This window comes from Megalobrama amblycephala, linkage group LG4, assembly GCF_018812025.1.
Source record: "Megalobrama amblycephala isolate DHTTF-2021 linkage group LG4, ASM1881202v1, whole genome shotgun sequence".
NCBI lineage: Eukaryota > Metazoa > Chordata > Actinopteri > Cypriniformes > Xenocyprididae > Megalobrama > Megalobrama amblycephala.
This window is the reverse complement of record NC_063047.1, coordinates 39,682,075-39,703,650: the sequence shown is the minus strand read 5'-3', so window position 1 is coordinate 39,703,650 and position 21,576 is coordinate 39,682,075. Positions and strand designations below refer to the sequence as shown.

The 21,576-nt window shown below is 36.6% G+C and overlaps 1 protein-coding gene across 2 annotated transcripts in view; it reads left to right on the top strand.

The window, feature by feature from the left end:
- Nucleotides 1–20,994, top strand: part of homer1b (homer scaffold protein 1b) — a 32,354-nt gene extending 11,360 nt beyond the window's left edge. For both annotated transcript variants that reach the window (XM_048189239.1, XM_048189238.1), the window contains 7 exons: nucleotides 6,870–7,001; nucleotides 9,083–9,175; nucleotides 9,550–9,707; nucleotides 17,661–17,817; nucleotides 17,980–18,090; nucleotides 18,212–18,292; nucleotides 19,763–20,994. In XM_048189239.1, the coding sequence (XP_048045196.1) occupies nucleotides 6,870–7,001; nucleotides 9,083–9,175; nucleotides 9,550–9,707; nucleotides 17,661–17,817; nucleotides 17,980–18,090; nucleotides 18,212–18,292; nucleotides 19,763–19,951 (921 nt within the window). In that variant the 3' untranslated portion in view covers nucleotides 19,952–20,994. The remainder of the gene's footprint in view (nucleotides 1–6,869; nucleotides 7,002–9,082; nucleotides 9,176–9,549; nucleotides 9,708–17,660; nucleotides 17,818–17,979; nucleotides 18,091–18,211; nucleotides 18,293–19,762) is intronic.
- The last annotated feature ends 582 nt before the right edge of the window (nucleotides 20,995–21,576 follow it).

Genomic DNA, 21,576 nt, shown 5'->3' with positions numbered 1-21,576 from the left:
ACACGTGTTGTTCAAAGCACGTTAATATGAGGCACATGATTAGTTGGTTTAGAATGACGATAACCCAAGGTTAAGCGCAGTGTGAAAAGCCCTTATGAGTATCTTGTTGCTTGGGATGTGTTGGAAACACACTTGCGTTGCTAACAGCTAGGCCATAATTGTGACATCCTGCCTTCTTTTAACCCTTGAAAGATTGCAAAAGTGGCATGAAATGGACAGCTTCTTCCAGCAACAGAGATGTTAGCCTCAGCACTGTTCTTCGCTGCTGTCCACCCACTGTACAGCTTTCAGCTGTTCACATGCAATTACAAGCCTGAAGTGAGTGATTATACAGCAGGCTGCGTGGACTCTGATTAGGGCTCTCGCAGAGCCAATCCGTCTGCATCTGAAAATAAAGACAAATACCATCTCCAGCGTACTTAGCGTTCTGCTAGCTGAGCAGCTTGTACACAAGAGCTCAAACTGTGAAGTTCCTGAGCTGGTCTTCCACACATACATGTGCTCATCACTTCATTAGGTTTAACCCACTTAATGTGTACATTAGACACAGCGCAAACATCAGTCATGCTGATGCAGAATAGCAAACACTAGTGTGGATTTGTTAGAAAACCTTCAGTTTAGTTTCTAAATATCTTAATAATTTTTCAAACGTTTGGGGTCACGAAGATATTTTAAAGGAGACCTATAATGCCCATTTTACAAGATGTAATATAATTCTCTGGTGTTCCCAGAATGTGTTGGTGAAGTTTCAGCTCAAAATACCCCACAGATTATTTATTATAGCTTGTCAAATTTGCCTCCATTTGGGTGTGAGCAAAAACACAGCGTTTTTGTGTGTGTCCCTTTAAATGCAAATGAGCTGCTGCTCCCGGCCCCCTTTCTATGGCGGGCCGGAAGGTCCAAAAATATGGCTACTGACTTGTCGCGGGAATTCACTATACAATTGCCAGTAGCCACTGAGTTTACCACTGATAGGCCGGCGGTGCATCTGTATACACACTCTCCTCACGCAGCGAACGACTCACTTTCCTCACGCAGCTGACCACTGACTCTCCTCAGCCGGCGACTCACTTTCCTCACGCAGCGGACGAATCACTTTCCTCACGCAGCGGACGAATCACTTTCCTCACGCAGCTGACCACTGACTCTCCTCAGCCGGCGACTCACTTTCCTCACGCAGCCGGCGACTCACTTTCCTCACGCAGCCGGCGACTCACTTTCCGCAGCCGGCGAGTCACTTTCCGCAGCCGGCGACTCACTTTCCTCACGCAGCATTAACTATACTTCACATTTCTTTTCAAATACTGTGATGGTGCAATAACTAACTACATCTAGTAAAATTGATCATTTTTGTGTTGTAAATTTAATTTATTCTGAAGCAGTATTCCCATCAGTGTTCTGTAAACTGTTACTGTTAAGATGTAAACTGTTAATCATCAGATTTGTATATGCCCCCTTAAAGGGATAGGTCAATCAAAAATAAAAATTCTGTCATCATTGACTTACCTTCTAGTTGTTCCGAACCTGTATGAGTTTCTTTCTTCTGTTGAACTAAAAATATATTTTGAATGTCAGTAAACAAACAGCTGACTGTAGCGAGTGACTTTCATAGTAGGGAAAAAAAAATGGAAGTCACTGGCTACCATCAACTGTCTGGTTACTGACATTCTTCAAAATATCATCCTCTTTCTTTCTTCTGTTGAACTAAACTCATATAGGTTTGGAACAAACTAGACTGTAAGTCAATGATGACAGAATTATCATTTAGGTTTAACTATCCCTTGAAATTGATTGTCATGGCATTTTTTTTTTTTACCTTTATAAAAAGGTACTTTTCCCCTAATCTTGGCTATCAATCAATAAAGCTTTATAGATCTTTATTGTAAAGTTGTTAAACAGTGTTTTTCATGCTTGTTTTGCACATTCATATTCAATTTTATACATGTATCTAAATGCCACTTCTGATGCAGATTCTGTTTCCTCTGCCATGGAAAAAATAATGGTAAAAGCCCTACAGTGAGTTATTCTAATTAACATGAGATTGATAGCCAAGGTTAGGGGAAAAGTACCTTTTTATAAAGGTAAAAAAAAAAATGCCATGACAATCAATTTCAAGGGATAGTTAAACCTAAATGATAATTCTGTCATCATTGACTTACACTGTAGTTTGTTCCAAACCTATATGAGTTTAGTTCAACAGAAGAAAGAAAGAGGATGATATTTTGAAGAATGTCAGTAACCAGACAGTTGATGGTAGCCAGTGACTTCCATTTTTATTTATTTTTTCCTACTATGAAAGTCACTCGCTACAGTCAGCTGTTTGTTTACTGACATTCAAAATATATTTTTAGTTCAACAGAAGAAAGAAACTCATACAGGTTCGGAACAACTAGAAGGTAAGTCAATGATGACAGAATTTTTATTTTTGATTGACCTATCCCTTTAAGGGGGCATATACAAATCTGATGATTAACAGTTTACATCTTAACAGTAACAGTTTACAGAACACTGATGGGAATACTGCTTCAGAATAAATTAAATTTACAACACAAAAATGATCAATTTTACTAGATGTAGTTAGTTATTGCACCATCACAGTATTTGAAAAGAAACGTGAGTATAGTTAATGCTGCGTGAGGAAAGTGACTCGCCGGCTGCGGAAAGTGAGTCGCCGGCTGCGTGAGGAAAGTGAGTCGCCGGCTGAGGAGAGTCAGTGGTCAGCTGCGTGAGGAAAGTGATTCGTCCGCTGCGTGAGGAAAGTGAGTCGCCGGCTGCGTGAGGAAAGTGATTCGTCCGCTGCGTGAGGAAAGTGAGTCGCCGGCTGAGGAGAGTCAGTGGTCAGCTGCGTGAGGAAAGCGAGTCGTTCGCTGCGTGAGGAGAGTGTGTATACAGATGCACCGCCGGCCTATCAGTGGTAAACTCAGTGGCTACTGGCAATTGTATAGTGAATTCCCGCGACAAGTCAGTAGCCATATTTTTGGACCTTCCGGCCCGCCATACCTTTCGTGTAGAGTGCAGAGCTTTAACCTTTAAAACAGGATGAGTCCTCGGCGACACATCCAACCAAGCTGTATTCATGTTACCGTAACTCTTGAACCTTTTGCGCTATCGTAATAATACTAATTGCTACAGACAGTAGACAACATGGGCTTTTCGGCAATGCATGGGTTAGCAAATGGCAGCCGCTTTTGGGGAGAGTGGGTGGAAGGAGGATTTGAACAGAGAGATATGGAGTGCGGCAGTTTAGGGAGTTTTGGATCGCATAAATATGGCGAAGGAGTACACAGTCGATTGGGATGATTTTTGATAAGACTTGGGAGGAGGCTAAGTGAGACTCGCATTTCGCATTTGGTGTGTGCAATGTCTACGTGCAGTAAATGTATGCATGCATGCATGCATGTGTGCATATGTAGTATTATACTGTCACGTTAGGCACAGAGACAAACAGGTGAGGTCCATTTGCAGCTTTTAATGAGGTAATCCAAAACGTAATCCAGAACAGGCAGGGTCAAAATCCAAAGAACAGTCCATACAAAACAGAGAAACCAGTGACCGTAAATGAAACCTCAATGACAAAAGCAGAAACAAACAGGGTATAAACAGACCGACACAAATGATCAAACACAAAACAGCTGAAAGCAATGATGGGATAATGAGTCCGGGAAGTGTTTATGGGAAATTAAGTCCAAAAGAGGTGAGAAACAGTCCGGGTTGGAGTGCCCTCTGGTGGCTAAATAGGGCACTCCAACTTGTGATCATGACATATACATTTAACATGTATGCATGTATGAAAAAAAAAAATTCTCCTGATTGAAAACTGTGCAACCAAGTGTCACAAAAAGACTTTTATATATGTAATATAGTTGAATTTTTGAAGTTTGAAGTGTTAGATTCTTTCGATCATCATTTTTCTCTTTTTTTGTGAATAAAAGCCTTATAGTCCCAAAAGCCCATTCAGGAAAAAATTTAAGAATGTACAGTGTGAAATCTCAGCTTAAAGGGATAGTTCACCCCCCCGTAAAAACAGTAATACTGTAAAATATTATTTATACGTTTTCTATTTGAATATATTTTAAAATGTAATCTATTTCTCTAATGACAAACCTAAATTTTCAGCATCATTACTCCAGTCTTCAGTGTCACATGATCCTTCAGAAATCATTCTAATATGCTGATTTGCTGCTTAAGAAACATTTAACTACCCAAAATCCCCAGTCCTATTTAATTTCAGGCTTAATTGTCATCTCTGAGTTTACATGGAGGTATTGGTCCATTTTGCAAATCTTTTTTGACCACTGCAGTGCAGTTTTACAGGAAATGAGCATGTGAGTATTTGGCTGAAAGGAAATTTGTTTCAGAATACTAAGAACTAAAATTAACTATGGGCATGTGGACTATCACTTTTGAGCTCTGTTGCTGTGATTCCCATTACTATGGTAACAGCAAATTCATGATAGGTGGATCTCTCTTCAGGATTATGTGTACTAGTAATTGACCATATATTCATTGCTTAAAAAACGATTTCTAGTTTCTACAGATGCATATACCATCACTTAACAACCTCAGAGCTCAGTACATTTATATTGAAAGATGTATGTGCAATTGAAAATAAAAAGCTTTCAGAACTTCAGAACCATACTTTTGTGCTCTGTAGGTTAAACTTAAATATCTGTGGAAATACTGGAAGAGGGAACAGCACTCATCCTTCCAGCCTCTCTGAGGGAATGATTGTATAACATGTGTAACACACACATACACATACACACACACAGGAAGCTGACAGTGGTAGCCCACTGTCGATTTTCTCGCTTGAAATTACACGTTTGTATGTGGCCAATTGGCCTTGTTCTGGAAGTGTGTGGGAGTATGAGAGCGCTCGAGGCCTTTTATCCATGCAGCCTTCGTGGAACGCTGTGCTTTGTGCATCCATCCATTCCATGTTTTACATTCCCCATCTTGAAGAACTATAGTGCAAAAAATAGATGAAAATATGAGGTTTATGCTTAAAACAAGTTAAAAAAAAAAATCTGCCACTGGAACATAAATGGATAAACTCCATGACATGAAGTCTATGTAATTTTGTAGGTAAATACATATTTTTGTATGGATGTTTAGATATTTTTAAGAATGTGAAGATGATACAGGATTTTGATGACTTTCTGAATCTCTGGATACTCAAATTATGATTGTGAGATCCACAAAATATGTGCAACATTCACAGTGTGCAGCTCTTTCCTCTCTATCCTTCTCCTTCTCGCTCTTTCCTCCCTTCTATTTGCTCTCAGTTTCACACCCACACAAACACATTCACTGGCAGTGACTGTCGTCATCTCATCAATAACATTTCACAGGCTTATAACGCAGGAAATATCTTGAGATGTACTGAAGGCTAGTGTTTGTGAGCATGCACTTCTGACCATGTCTGACATTTTTGAAACATTTTTAAAATAGACCTCTCATTGAACAGCATATGAGCTGTATACTTACTCCCTAAATGATCACTGATTAACTTTAAACTCCATCCTCGTGCCTTGCCATTAAATCCACACAGAAAATGTGGCCAATTTTTTCTGCTCCTGCCGTTTACCTACCATCCCTTATATTATATTATATTATGTTATATTATATTATATTATATTATATTATATTATATTATATTATATTATATTATATTATATTATTTTATATTATATTATTGGGCAATTTGATCAAGCTTTTTGCTAATAAATAAATTAAATTAATTTAATTAAATTCAAAGTTTTTTGTAACAAAATGTTGCAAAAAAAATCTAAAATTCTTTCTTTAGAAAGATGTCAGGAAATTTTTATTTCAGTGTTATTTTAGTATTGTTCATATACTATTACTATATTTATTTGAAATAAATTGTTTGAAATAGCTTTTATTTTTTATTTTCAATCTTTATTTTATTTTTAATTTAAGATTTGTTAATTTTGTTACATACTTTATTAATTTTAGTTTTTAAAGATTTCTATTTAGCTTTAATTTATTTTTATTTCAGTTTTAATCATTTTAGTACTTCAACCTAAACTTCAGTCAGATTTTAAGTTTAAGTTTTTCCATATAACATTTATATTTATTTATATATTTAGTTTATATATTTTTCAGCTTTATTTCAATTAACAAAAATGATTTTTAATAGTTTTAGTTGTAGTTAGCAACAATAACAACATTAGAAATGTCAAAGGCCATATGTGACCCTGGACCACAAAACCAGTCATAAGTAGCACAGGTATATTTGTATATTGTTATACCAACAATATATTGTATGGGTCAATGTTATCGATTTTTCTTACATGCCAAAAATCATTGGTATGTTAAGTAAAGATCATGTTCCATGAAAATATTATGATATAAATGTATCAAAAATGTATTTTTGTGAGTGGATATGCATTGCTAAGAACTTCATTTGAACAACTTTAAAGGTGATTTTTCTCAATATTTTGATATTTTTGCACCCTCAGATTGCAGATTTTCAAATAGTTGTATCTTGGCCAAATATTGTCCTATCCTAACAAACCATATCAATGGAAAGCTTATTTATTCAACTTTTGGATTATGTATTATGACTGGTTTTGTGGTCCAGAGTCACGTACTAACGTACTAACTCCAAGGCCACATCTCCGACAGCAGATCTGTATACGAGCATGGTGATACACTAAGGGATCACACTCTTTCACACACTATTTTATGCTGGCTGTTAACCCAATATTTCAATCAGCCCATGTTATATGCCTATTTTTTGCTCTCTCAAAAGGCCTTCATCTTAAATGCTTGAAGGCCAGATTGAAAACATGCACTTGTGTTTTCACATTCTTTTCTGAGGAGTTGTTTTCTTTTTCATCTCACAGGCAATAATAAACAGCACTATCACCCCGAACATGACCTTCACAAAGACGTCTCAGAAGTTTGGGCAGTGGGCAGACAGCCGTGCCAACACGGTGTATGGGCTGGGTTTCTCCTCTGAGCATCATCTGGCCAAGGTGGGTGGAATTCTTTCTCTCTCCTATCTCTCAATTTCTTCCCTGTGTCTCTGGAGGTCTTGCTCTCCCTTTCTTTCGTTCTCTTCCACCCCCTGTGTTTCTGAGCTGGGGAACACCTACACACTGTGCCCTAATGAGGAGCTGTACAGTCATCGGTGCGTGGGAGGCTTCTTCTGTGCAGTGCTTTCCTCTTTTTCGCTGCCTCTATCTCTCGCTCCTCTGCATTATGATGATGCACTGTCAGGAGCTCAGCACCTCTTCTGGCTTTTGCTTATGCTGTATTTACTTCATACAAAATGAATTTTATAGCAGTATTGTCACTATTATTTATTTATCATTTTGAGAATGTTGTGTTCATTTACTCACGTTCATGTTGTTCCTGATCCTTCTCACTTTATTCTGTGGACACACACACACACACACACACACACACACACACACACACACACACACACACACACACACACACACACACACACACACACACACACACACCATAACAGTGTCACAAAATAGTACTGCACAAAGTTTATGTGCAGTTGTTACATTAATATGTTATTTCTACAGTATTTAATTTAAAATAAATAAATAAAAATGACTTTAAATAAATTACATTTATTTATGTAATATAATACAATGATATTATGCAATAATGACTTTTTACACAAGTTAATTCCCATTATGTTCCACAGAATAAAGTTTTGATGTGACATGAAGGTGAGTAAATAACTAAAAGATTTTTGGTAACACTTTACAATTAGGTTCCATTTATTAACATTAGTTAACATGGACTAACAAATGAAAAATACTTCTAAAGCATTTATTAATCTTAATTTATGTTAATTTCAACATTTACCAATACATTATTAAAATCAAAAGTTGTATCTGTTAATATTATGTAATGTAGCTACTTGAGCAGACATGAACTAACAATGAGGAGTTGTATTTTTATAAACCAACATTAACACAGATAAATACTCTAACAAATGAATTTCTCATTGTTAGTTAGTTTTAGTTAATGCATTAACTAACATTAACCAGTGTTGGGGGTAACGCATTACAAGTAGCGCAAGCTATGAAATCGGATTACTTTCAAGTAACTAGTAAAGCAACGCATTACTTTTAAATTTACAGCAAAATATCTGAGTTACTTTTTTCAAATAAGTAACGTGAGTTACTGTGTTTTCCCGTTTATTGACTGACATCTCTCCTGTCCTGTGCACGTTGAGAAAAATCGGGCGCAGAGGCATTGTGTCCGCTGTGTACACATGCTCACTAAATGTGAGCATGCATTTACTCATCATTTACAGATTAAGTGTTCCTTAAAAGGAATAAAAACAGTGAAATTTGCCAAAAACATTATTGTAATGCATTACTTTCAATAAAAAGTAACAGCACAATTAGTTCATTTTTAGGGAGTAATGCAATATTGTAAAGCATTTTTTTTTCTTTTAACTTTCCTCAACACTGGCGTTAACTAATGGAACATTATTGTAAAGTGTAACCATATTTTTTTTTATCTTTGGATGAACTCTAACCTGACTAACCTTTAAGATACTACAAACCTTCTGTCTAAGGTATATTCACTTAAACATTATTAATCGAACACCGTAGCCCTGACCCAAAAGTGTACATAAATATCCCTGCTGGATATTCAGAGGAAAATGCTTCAGTCCTTCCAGTGCACAGGAAGCTTTAATGGGTGCAGTCTATATTGGGAACTGTGACCATTGCTCCTTTTTTTAGCAGAGATAGGCCTACCACATCCACTCTTTATGCTTTTACCTGAAATGTTTAGTTGGATGTTGGCCTAATGTGTTTTAAATGTTACTACTTGTTTCAGAATTTTCAGAGAACATTCAAAAGTAACGTTCCCATGATGTTTGCAAAATAATACAGTTGAATGTTCCCTTAATGTTCGCATAACCCAAAAAAAATGTATAGCTTAATTAGAATGTTAGCAAAACATTCCATATTTTATTAAGCTGGAAACCAAACACTAAAAATCCATTAAAAATGCACTAAAAATATCTGAATGCGAATCACATGGTTTAAAGGCTTTAACCTCTTTCTCTTCTCAGTTTGCAGATAAATTTGCAGAGTACAAGGAAGCAGCTAGGATGGCCAAGGAGAAGTCTCTAGAAAAGATGGAGCTGGCAAGTTCGCCCTCTCAGGTATGTCCTGTAATGTCTGGACTCAGACCTGTATTGTGTTTGCATGAATTGAATTTGCTTGGAAAACCTGTTATTCAAAACAGGAGTAATTGTAAAAATCCAAATCCGTAATTGTTTTTTGCAATCAGTATATTTTCCATTTATGATTTATCCTTATCAGTACATTCTAACCAGTACAGAACAATGACGTTCATAAAGACTGGTCACAGCATTTTAGTCTCCAAGGGGAATCTCCCTTCTCTGAGAAAAATGTAGTTTTCCTAAATCCCTCGTTGTAATTAGCAGCTTAAGAATTATATATGCAAAAGAAGATTATGTAACGAGTATGTGAGGGTGCCACAAATTAATAACCCACGATTAATCGCTTTTTACAGGAATCGCCTGCCGATATTCATTCCCCCCTGACTCCACCCGTCACTGCGGACCTCTGTCGAATCAATGGCACTGGTGATGACGTCACTCTGTCTGACGTGTCACCGAATTCTATGCTCCAATCAGACCTTTCCCCGACCACGCCGACACTTGCACACAGGTAACTGGGGCTTAATAAATAATCTTTTCAGAATCCTGATACAACAGGAGGTAACACTTTATTTCGACGGTCCTCTAGACATTCAGTTAACTATAATTAACTTTGCAACTACATGTCAACTAAATCTCATTAGAGTATTAGTAAACTGTCTGCTTAAAGGTAGGGTAGGTAATCACTGTGTCACATTTTCCAAACATGGAGTAACGAAGAAGATTGATTCAAATAGACTTCAATAACAGATATCCAAACTCAGTATAGACGTTGACGAGTACCGACAAGTGAACAGAACAAAGAGGAACTTAAATACACAGTGATGAACACAATGAATAACAGCTGGGATGATTAATGACTGCCCATGGTAACTGATGATGGTGGGAAAACTAGTACAAATGGAACTGAGAGAGTACGCAATGAAAACTAAACCAAAACTATGCATAATGTTTACACTCGGAGAGGCTAGCAATAACAAGCTAGCTTTGAAAGCATGAGATCCCACCCTCCCTTCAGAGCGCTCTCCAAAGCCACGCCTCCTCCAAAACACATGAACGCATACAGCAGAGTCTGCAAAGCGTCATGAGATGAGAGACAGTGCTAAGTTACATCATGAACCTCATGAATCCTGTTTATTTATATAGCACTTTATACAATCGATTTATACAATACTATTAATTAAACATGCATGAAAAAAACAGTAACAGTCTCACTTTCGATTAGAATTACAACTTCATTTTCTACTATAAAACAGCATATCATACTCATTGACGTCTGACAGTGACGGACAGAGCAGAAGAAATGAACACAAGGAAGATTTCCATGTCAAAGAAGGTGGAGCCTCAGAGCATATGGACCAATGGCAGTTCGAAGGTGTTTACCAGCAAGGGCAAACTTTTCCGCTTTGGCAAGCTGTTTCAAACTCCAAATGAACTTCGTTTTGGCCTCATTTTGTTTTCGAAATGATGTCACACCAGTTTGTTCTTCGATTTCGCTCGAAGTATATCCGGTCCTGAACCCTAATCAGTCTACTAAAACTAATGGGAAGTAGTTGACCTGTATTGCAAATTAATGAGAGTTAGCTGACATGTAGTTGCAAAGTTACTTATAGTTAGAATGTCTAAAGTGGACTATCGAAAAAAAAAAAAAAAAAGTAACCCAAATAAATTTTTGGTTAATTTGTCAAAATTAATTCTTTAATTTCTGCTTTTCAGAGTTTTTTTCTTCTTATATTACCCAGTTTTTCCCCTCATGTCGATATATGATATTTAATTTAGCATGCTCATGTCCTCTATTTGTACATTTAGATTTGCCATCATCTTAAAGGTACTCAACTTAAAGTTAATCTTTAAAAACCCATTTCACTCATAAACCCATAACACTATTAATTGTAATCTATTGCAAATTCTGTAAATTATAATGTTGTGATGCCTAAATCCACTTGTAGCATTTAAAATGATTGATTTGAATCTTTAGTGTTTGATTTTTATATTTTTTATATATATTTTTGCTTATACAAAATAGTATTTCATTTTAATATCGGCTGTTTATTGGCTATCAGTCATAACAAATAATGTATTGGCTTACAAAATCAACGCATCCCTAGTTTATTTGTTGCATTGAAGTTTCAAGTAAAAGTAGCGTTAAAGTTAGCACTAACAGTTCATTGCGCTTTTCCAGAGCACTTTTAAATTATTTACAGTATGAGCATTCAGACACTTGTTCACATGAATATGTACTCAGCAGCTTTTTTAGTCTGACTGCAAAGGCAACATTTTGAGTCCATTTCACCAGGTCTCTGGATGCTTGAATTTTAATTATTTGAGCAATCCAGTGCTGTATGTTCAAAAATAGCATCCCACCATTTCTTACGTAATCTCAGGTTAATGTTTCACTCTCACCTGCCTCTTGAAAAATACTAACCGATTATTGGACGCAAATGCGCAGCGGACCAAACCGCATTTAACACCCACACTGCAGTTCTCTTCCAGACAGCTATATTTTCTTATTGTCTTGAATTTTAGAAGCATGCATCAATAACTGTACTTTTTTTTCTCTGGAATAATATGTCCAAACAAGTCAGAATTATATAATACAGTGGCACATTTTCAACCCAGAGCAAATGTGACTTATGAAGATGGAGGCGGCATCATCTGTTTCTGAGCCTTGTAAAATGAGTCAGAAAACTCACTGTTAAATCAACACAACCTTTTTGTTTTCAATGTGACCTTAAATAGAATTGTGTTTTGTCCACGTGAATTCATACATTACGAACAAATTCATATGGTCTTTTTTTTGTCTTTTTTTTTTTCAGACACGTGCTTAAAACTTGTCGGGTCTGCTCCTACTGATAGCACCATTTCACAGCTGTTTGTCATGACTACAATGTTTTACAATGAATGCACTCTTATGCAACAATGACTGTAGATGCAACTAATTCTATCTGAAGTTCTGTTATTATTTTTAGACAGATATGCATATTTGGTCCCACGTTATATAAAGTGTCTTTAACTACTATGTACTAACATTAAATTAATCATTTGATTCAATGCACTTACGTTGTACTTATATTAAAGAAATACTTGCATGTAATTAGATCTGTAATTAATTTCTGTAATTACATCTACAATTACACTTTTGACCGATCCCTTACTACCCATACCACCAAACCTGTCCCTAAACTTAACCATATCCACCTTAATAGTAGCAAACTTGTTGTACAATACATGAATACAATAAGCACATTGTACCAAACTTTTTTTTTATTATCTAAGTACATAGTAGTTAAAACACCTTATATAAAGTTTGACCGCATACTTATGTCAGCTGAACTCTTGTGATGTTGTGTTTTGTTTTTAAAATCCTTTGTGGAGAAATCATTTTTGGAAACTGAAATTTCCTTCATTTTTTTGGGGAGAATCTTTGCATCTTTTGTGACTTTGTTTTGTGGTCTTTTTTGTATCAAGTGTTTCTAAGGTTGATATCTGTAAATCTGACAACACATTTAATACGTTTATTAAATATCATTCCTCTTCAATTTCTCAGTTTGCTGAAGTTTTCCAACTTGAATTTTACCGTATGCATTTACCGTAAAACTGGTTGACACGAGTAAGAGATCTTAATGAAGCAAAGTGTCCTTTCAGTTTTGCCAAGACTGATTCATATCACTGTGATATTATAAATAATTAGTCATTTATATTAATAATCAGCAATTACTTCTTCAATGAGGCAGATTTTGAAGTAAATAATGCTATAAGTTCCCTCAAAGATGATCTAACTTCAAAATTCCCTTTAAAAATACTGTTCCTGTCTCTTTATGAAGGTGTACTATGGGTCATAGATTAGCCTGTCGAGTGTATTTGTTCTGCTTTGGCTTTTATTACATGGTGAGTGAACTGAAGGTATTTCTTCAAGCACAAATTCTCTCACCCACAGTCTTGTGCAGTACATTAAAGTGAGTGTTGAGGGGCTGGTTGGGCAGTTGCCACAGTGTAGTGAATCACATTTACAGTGGGGCTTAATATGATACGCACACCAAAATGTGCACTACGCCAATCAATAGTCTTTAAACTTCATTACAGACTGCTCTTTATGTGGAGTATAGAAAACAGTCCATTTTACTGGTGACTTAAAATGTATACATTTAACAGAGGTGCATTGTGGATCCATTGAAATGATTTGCATGTTGATTACTGGGCTGTTGGAGCTCTAGAACGATCAGATGGAGATTGTTTATTGATTCACATTCAGTAGGCTTGAAGGACAGTCACACTGACATTATGCTGTTCTTTGTAGTTATGTAATATGCTTCTGTGCACCTGCATATATACAATGGCCCTTTACAATAAAGCCACTTGATTTGATATTTCATATCTAATGCAATGACATTCATATGTTAGCGTATAGCGTAAGCGTCCAACTTTGTATACATGAAATGAGAGAGACTTGAATACAAATCAAAATAATTTATTACATAAAAACATAGTATACATCATAAAAATGCATTATGAATACACTTTAAAGACTTAGAATGAAATAACATGCAGTTAATCTATAAATGACAGTTTTTTGACTAAACTATTTGTTTTCAGTAAGTCCATAAAAAATATATTGAACTAATTCTTATGTGCTCAACAACAAATTTCCCATCAAGTTCAAAGACTCCTTTATTTATTATTTGGCTTAAAATGACTATTATTAAATCTAGAAGTCAGTATTTAATTCTCGATTAATTAAAGAGTCTTATATGTTCTAATCAATCCCATTCCCAAACTGAACGCACATTTAACTATGATATAATAGACAACATATGTTGACTTACCAGGCTGGAGTCCCTGTTTCTCTTAGCTTGAAGCTGCAAGACTTCACTCTCATCTTCTCTCCTCTCTTTCTCCAGCAGAGGAACATTTCTTCTCCTTGTGTGCGGCGCTTTATAGCCATGTGTGTCTCCAGCCTGTTGTGTCACAGCTTCAGTAGGAGTCGGAGCGTGTGGGCTGAGGTGTTGTCTGTCAGAGCGGGGGTCGGGGGAGGAGGTGATCACGTCAGCCGCAGCAGAGGTGGTGGCACAGGGGGAGATGAAAGGGAATTGGCGGCTCTCCGTAGCGTAGGCGTCAACGCTGAGGACTCTGTGCTGGTTCTCCTCGCGTGTCTTGAGCGACGGTTGCGTGGTTAAGCTGCGGTGGAGTGTGTGGAGGGAGGCAGAGGAGGTGGGATGTGTGATGAGATGTTAAGCAGGATGACAGCGGATGGGATTCCTCATAGTCTTTTGGGGATGTGGGTTGGTTATGTATTCACTGGCACTGTGACAGCATCACCGTTTCAGCATTTGATTTTTTTTTTGTCAGTACATGAGTATCAGAGCACATTGTAAATTTATGCTTGATTTCTTTGTCACTACATGAAGAACACAGATGGACTGATGAGAGATGGTATTTTGTCATTACATAACCGAAGAGTTAGCTTCCTTCTTTTGTCTTTAAACTTTTGAGATGTCTTTAGAATCATTAGGTGACATTCTGCTTTGATCTATTTCAGCTTGTCATGTTTCATCAATCTTTTTTATTATAATATATATGCAAATGACATAGAACTCGGATCACAGAGTTTTTAATAATCCTTATTAATTGCTCTTGAACTGCTTCCAGGTCTTGTTAAAACACAGAAAGATTGAATTAAAAAACCCTTTTAATTACAGTCACATTTAAATTGACATTCTTCCTACATCCTCTTCAACACATAGTCCTCATGGTCTAGACCAGGGGTGTCAAACTCAAGTCCTTGAGGGCCACTGTCTAGCAGAGTTTAGCTCCTATACCCTCATTAAACACACCTAATCAAGGTCTTCAGGATTACTAGAAACTTCCAGGCAGGTGTTTTGGAGCTACACTCTGGCCCTCCAGGAGCGGAGTTTGATGCATGTGGTTCATAGCAGGGTTTTCAAACCTGTCCTGGAGGACCTCTAGCACTGCACATTTTGGATGTTTCTCTAATCGGGCACAACCATTTCAGGTCTAGAAGTCTATACTAATGAGCTGATGAGTTGAATCAGGTCTGTTTGATTAGGGAGACATACAAAATGTGCAGAGTTGAGGGTCCTCCAGGACCAGGGTTGTGAACCACTGGTCTACAGTCTAAAAACAACCCAAGTTGGGTTAGAAATGGACAAACCGTAGTTTTATTTAACTCAACTATTGTTTAAAAATTACTATATTGTTTGCTTAAAACGAACCCAAAGTACATTGGAAATTAACATTTATTAATGTGCTTAATAAATGAATATTTATTAATATGTTTAATGAATAATAAATAAACAATAAACATTTATTAAATTGCTTATTAATAAATGTTCACCTTTTGATTATTATTGTTGCCTAGTAATTCTGTGTCTGTTTTTTTTTAATTCATTTTAAGCTAGACATTTAAAAATTGTAATTTTTAAACAATATTTGGGTTAAATAAAACTGCCCAGCATGTTGGGCAAACATTTAACCCAACTGCTGGGTTTGTCCATTTTCAACCCAACTTGGGTTGTTTTTAACCCAGCATTTTTTAGAGTGTAGAGTAGGGGACTGCAGATGGTTGCTTGGGGGTTTGTGGATAATTTGAGAGGGAAAAAATGTATTTTTAGGCCTGTCAAGGTTAATGTTTTAACTTACACTACAGGTCAAAAGTTTGGGGTCACTAAGATTTTTTTATTAATTCTAATAATCTTTAAGAATTGAAAGAAGTCTCTCATTCTCACCAAGGCTGCTTTTATTTGACCAAATACAGTAAAAACAGCAATATTGTGAAATATTATCACAATTAAAAACAACAGTTTTCTATTTTAATATATTTTAAAATGTAATTTGTTTGTGTTATGGCAAAACTGAATTTTCAGCATCATTTCTCCAGTCTTCAGTGTCACATGATCCTTCACAAATCATCCATAATATGCTGATTTGCTGCACAAGAAACATTTCTTCTTATTATCAATATCTGTGCTGTGTAATATTTTTTTGTGGAAACAGTGATACGTGTTTTTCCGGATTACTTAATGAATAGAAAGTTCAAAAGAACAGATTTGTAGTATTATAAATGTCTTTACTAAATGTCACTTTTGATCAATTTAATGCACCCTTGCTGAATAAAAGTATTAATTTATTTTTTGAAAAACCTTACTGACCCCAAACTTTTGAGTGGTATAGTGTAAGATATTTAATATGAAATTTGATAGCATTACTATTTCATTCTGCTCTTTAAAAACTGGTCAGAAATAAATTAATTTGATCTTTATTCTATTTATTTTATTCTATCGTTATTCTAGTTTTTATTCTATTGACAAGCCTAGTTTTTATCAGTCAAATATCTCAACTTAATACAAAGCATATATTCTCAAGATATTTTAATCATTTGTGTTGCTTCAGTACAATGACAATATAAAAGCCAATTATTTAAAGGCACAATATGTAAATTTCGCTGTTAGTGGTTGCTTATTCAAAACAAAGGCGTAGCTTGATGATGCCTTGAATTCGCAGAATAATGGGAGGTGTTGTCTTCACATCTACAGCTGGTGGAAAAGAATCCGATGAGACTCGGGCAGAAAACATATTAATGGATGAGCTAATGTATTAAAGATTTATTAACATTAGTGTAGTATGAAGCAGGGTGTGGTTGAAAGCCGTTGGAGCGGAACGGGACCGCTCCAGTCGCCGCTTCCGCTTCTTCCGGTCATGCGTATGTGGGGTAACGCAGCGCTGTTTTATCATATTATTTGTGTGTTGAAAGTTGTTATGGTGCTTCTCTGTGTCAGCTGCTGTGAGACACTTGATGCACACTGCAGTAATCTAGATTGATATTAGTCATGGTAAAACATGGTACTCGCTGTATATCAAGAAAACAAGATTTAGACAATAAGACTTACTGTGTTGAGCTGTATAACAATGATTATTCTGTCGATGAATGTATTTAAACTATTGCTCATCTGTCTAATAAAACACATAATAATATTAAACCGTCTTTGATGTTTCCATGGTTTCTAAAAAATAAAAAAAATCGGAAATCAAGGGTAACGTGGGTATGATGTGATTGATAGGAGATGCATGGACATGGTCTGTCCTGGTTAAAATTGTTTATTTCTCTGGATTTAAACATTCTTGGAAATTTTTGGGATAATGTTAGTACACAAGTCAACAAAATATATAACAGTGTTCTAGTGGTTTTTGGATAGGATATTTTAATCCAAACATCTTACATATTGTGTCTTTAATTTGAGAAAAACATGTTTTAGTATATGAATCTTTATACATGAAAATATATAGCTGCCTTTATATTTTAGAAAGTGTCTCCCTCACAGGGAGATCTGAGGGTCCTTGGCATGAAAAACCCCTGGTCTATAGATTGACTCCTCAGTCTAAAATGGACATTAACAATCAAGGATATTTAATATTCAAGGTTGATTTTAATGTTGTTTTCTGTCTACAGCCCGGCTACCAACAAACACTGGGAAGCAGAGCTTGCAGCACTAAAGAGTAACAATGCCAAGCTCACAGCTGCTCTGTTGGAGTCCACAGCCAACGTCAAACAATGGAAACAGCAGCTAGCAGCTTATCAGGAGGAGGCCGAAAGGCTACACAAACGGGTAAGTAGAGGAGAGTTGACCTTGTAACCCAATATCATGAACACACTACATCCTGGGGTTCAATAGATCTAGTCTTGTCTTGAACTAAGCTAAAACTGTTGGTATATTTCCTATTGTGTCTATGACAAAGTTGTGATTTTTTTTTTTTTTTTTGGTCTGCAGGTTTCTGAATTGGAAAGTCAGAGTAGTCAAACCAATGTGATCAAATCCCAGAAAACGGAGCTGAACCAAACAATAGAGGAGCTGGAGTGTACACTGAAGGCAAAAGAAGAGGTACTACTGTTTGTTGTGCTGTATGGTCATATCACTAACATGCTTCCTTCATTCACATTTTATTGTCTTTGCCAGATGCTTATATGCCATTTAAAACTGCTTTCTTACTTGTGTTTCATAGGAAATGGTGAGATTGAAAGAAGAAATAGAAAATGCAAAGCAGCTTCAAACTCAGAAAGATGAACTCACTAAAAAATTAGAGGTAAGAACAGTGAAATTCTCCTTGAAATATTACAACATGGGTAACATACATGTCAGTGAGTATCATTTTTTTTAAAGACATTGATACTTTTATTCAGCAAGGATGCATTAAATGGATCAAAAGTGACAATAAAGACATTTATAATGCTACAAAAGTATTATATACAGCTATGGAAAAAATTAAGAGACCACTCCAAGTTCAGAAATCAATGTTAAGTGGTCTCTTAATTTTTTCCATAGCTGTATATACATACAAACCCGATTCCAAAAAAGTTGGGACACTGTACAAATTGTGAATAAAAAAGGAATGCAATAATTTACAAATCTCATAAACTTATATTTTATTCACAATAGAATATAGATAACATGTCAAATGTTGAAAGTGAGACATTTTGAAATGGCATGCCAAATATTGGCTCATTTTGGATTTCATGAGAGCTACACATTCCAAAAAAGTTGGGACAGGTAGCAATAAGAGGCCCTTAGACGGCACTGCATCACATACAGGAATGCTACTGTATGGAAATGACAACATGGGCTCAGGAATACTTCCAGAAAACATTGTCGGTGAACACAATCCACCGTGCCATTCGCCGTTGCCAGCTAAAACTGAAGTTCTTTTTGGAAAACTGGGACGCCATGTCATCCGGACTAAAGAGGACAAGGACAACCCAAGTTGTTATCAGCGCTCAGTTCAGAAGCCTGCATCTCTGATGGTATGGGGTTGCATGAGTGCGTGTGGCATGGGCAGCTTACACATTTGGAAAGGCACCATCAATGCTGAAAGGTATATCCAAGTTCTAGAACAACATATGCTCCCATCCAGACGTCGTCTCTTTCAGGGAAGACCTTGCATTTTCCAACATGACAATGCCAGACCACATACTGCATCAATTACAACATCATGGCTGCGTAGAAGAAGGATCCGGGTCCTGAAATGGCCAGCCTGCAGTCCAGATCTTTCACCCATAGAAAACATTTGGTGCATCATAAATAAGAAGATGCGACAAAGAAGACCTAAGACAGTTGAGCAACTAGAAGCCTGTATTAGACAAGAATGGGACAACATTCCTATTCCTAAACTTGAGCAACTTGTCTCCTCAGTCCCCAGACGTTTGCAGACTGTTATAAAAAGAAGAGGGGATACCACACTGGTAAACATGGCCTTGTCCCAACTTTTTTGAGATGTGTTGATGCCATGAAATTTAAAATCAACTTATTTTTCCCTTAAAATGATATTGAAATTTGAAACTTCCACATCATTGCGTTCTGTTTTTATTCACAATTTGTACAGTGTCCCAACTTTTTTGGAATCGGGTTTGTATATTGTTATAGCAGCAAAGGGAGAGGGTGTCTCTATTAGTGATTATGATTTTGAAATGAAATGTTCAACAAGGTGTTATTGTCACCACATACTTTTGTCCAGGTTTTATAGCTGTAGTGTAATAAATGCGCACACGGTGTGTTACAGGACACAGATTTGCGGAACAAGGAGCTTGAGGAACAGTTGGCTGATCTGGAGCAACGTCTGGAGTCAAGTCAAGTAGATCAAGAGAACCTCCGCAAGAACCTCAAAACTCTGCTGGAGATTCTGGATGGAAAGATCTTCGAGCTGACAGAGCTGAGAGACAACCTAGCTAAGCTCATAGAGGACAGCTAGACTCCTCCACCTCTCGCCTCAAAACTTGACTTTAATGCCACTTTCCTCCTTTTACGAAATACACAGCGTCCGATTCAGGCCGAGAGTGTCTGGTGTACTTTTGAGCGACGCCTCGACTGTCGGTCTCTCCTTCACTCACTCACACGGAATGATTAACCTTTGGTTGCACTTGATTTTGTATTTTTGAGGTGGGTTCGTTCTCTTCAGTGCCACTGCTACCTACCAAGTTTTATTGTCAACAATACTCCTGTACTTTTATTGATGTTTCCTTGAATTTTCCCCCGAAATAGGCAGCCTGCAAAGAACATGGCTGCATATAGGCTCCTACTCTTTAAAGGTGCTGGTTTCGTGTGCCTGGCTGTTGGCGTTAATGGACGTTTCTTATGCTGCTGAGGACACTACATGAATTACACTGACTGGATCTTCAGTCGTATTTTAAGACTGGATATTCAGAGCCATATGTTGTAGCCAAATGTTATTGGCTTGCCTCTTCCCCTTCATGGAAACTGCCTCAATGTTCAGTCAGTCAAAGTTTCAGGATACTCAACCGCTGACCTATAATGCTCTTGACATTTAGCAGACTCTGAGACGTAGATGTGGCATATGCTTTAGGCCTGTAATATACACTGAGCAATATTAGTGTGAGCGTCTGTATGCCAGATTAGTGCGAGCCACCTCAGTGCGTCTGTCAGGTACTCAAACAATGGAAAAGATGAATTTATGACCTGTTATAGGTAAACTCTGGATTTATCCAATGACCAGTATAATGCTTTTGGATCATATTGGCCTTATAATAACCCGTATCTATACATTTTTCAGGATTTTCTTGAAGACAAGGATCTTCCTTTGTTTGTTGACTTACCAAATGCAATTATTTACTCAATTCCTTACAATTTTCAATAACAATATTATTGTAATATTTAAAAAGTCCATCCTGCTGATGGGAAACTACGATACATAGATCACTGTCAGTATGATTGTATTTATATGTGGGGAAATTCTGTTTTAAATTTCCCAATGTTAATAAAGACTATTTAAAGATATCTGACTGCATTGTTCTTTAGAAATGAGGAGAGAGAATGATGGTGTGACTCATCAAGGTTTTATAAAATTTAGACCTGCAATCTGTGAGAAAAAAAAAAGCTTTCTTTCACAGAGTGATTTGCATCAAGGCAGGGCCATCATTTAAATTCACAGGGCCCAGGACAAAATTGTGGCTCTATGAGTAAGCTATGAAATAGAGGATCGATAGTAGACCTCCCTTGTCAAAGGACCCACAATAACATTCCTGGTTTTACCCCTGTCGCCTGTATAAAGTACACTGTAGCAACAACTGATGAACAGAAAATAAGAGAGAAAGAAAGAACCTTTAATCCAGTGGTTCCCAACCCTTTTGACTCTTAAAGCCCCTCATTGTCCGAAACAACATTTGAGGGCCATGACTTTTCTAGTGATTTACGGATAAGTACTAAAAATAATGATTGAAAATTTTTAAATTTTAGCCTGATCAAATATTAAAGAGCTTTGCATAACTGGAAAATAAATATATCGAATAAAAATGCCCATGGGGTTGTAAGATTGTACTTTTCCAGGTCTTAGATATCACACTTTTAAAATGAGGATTC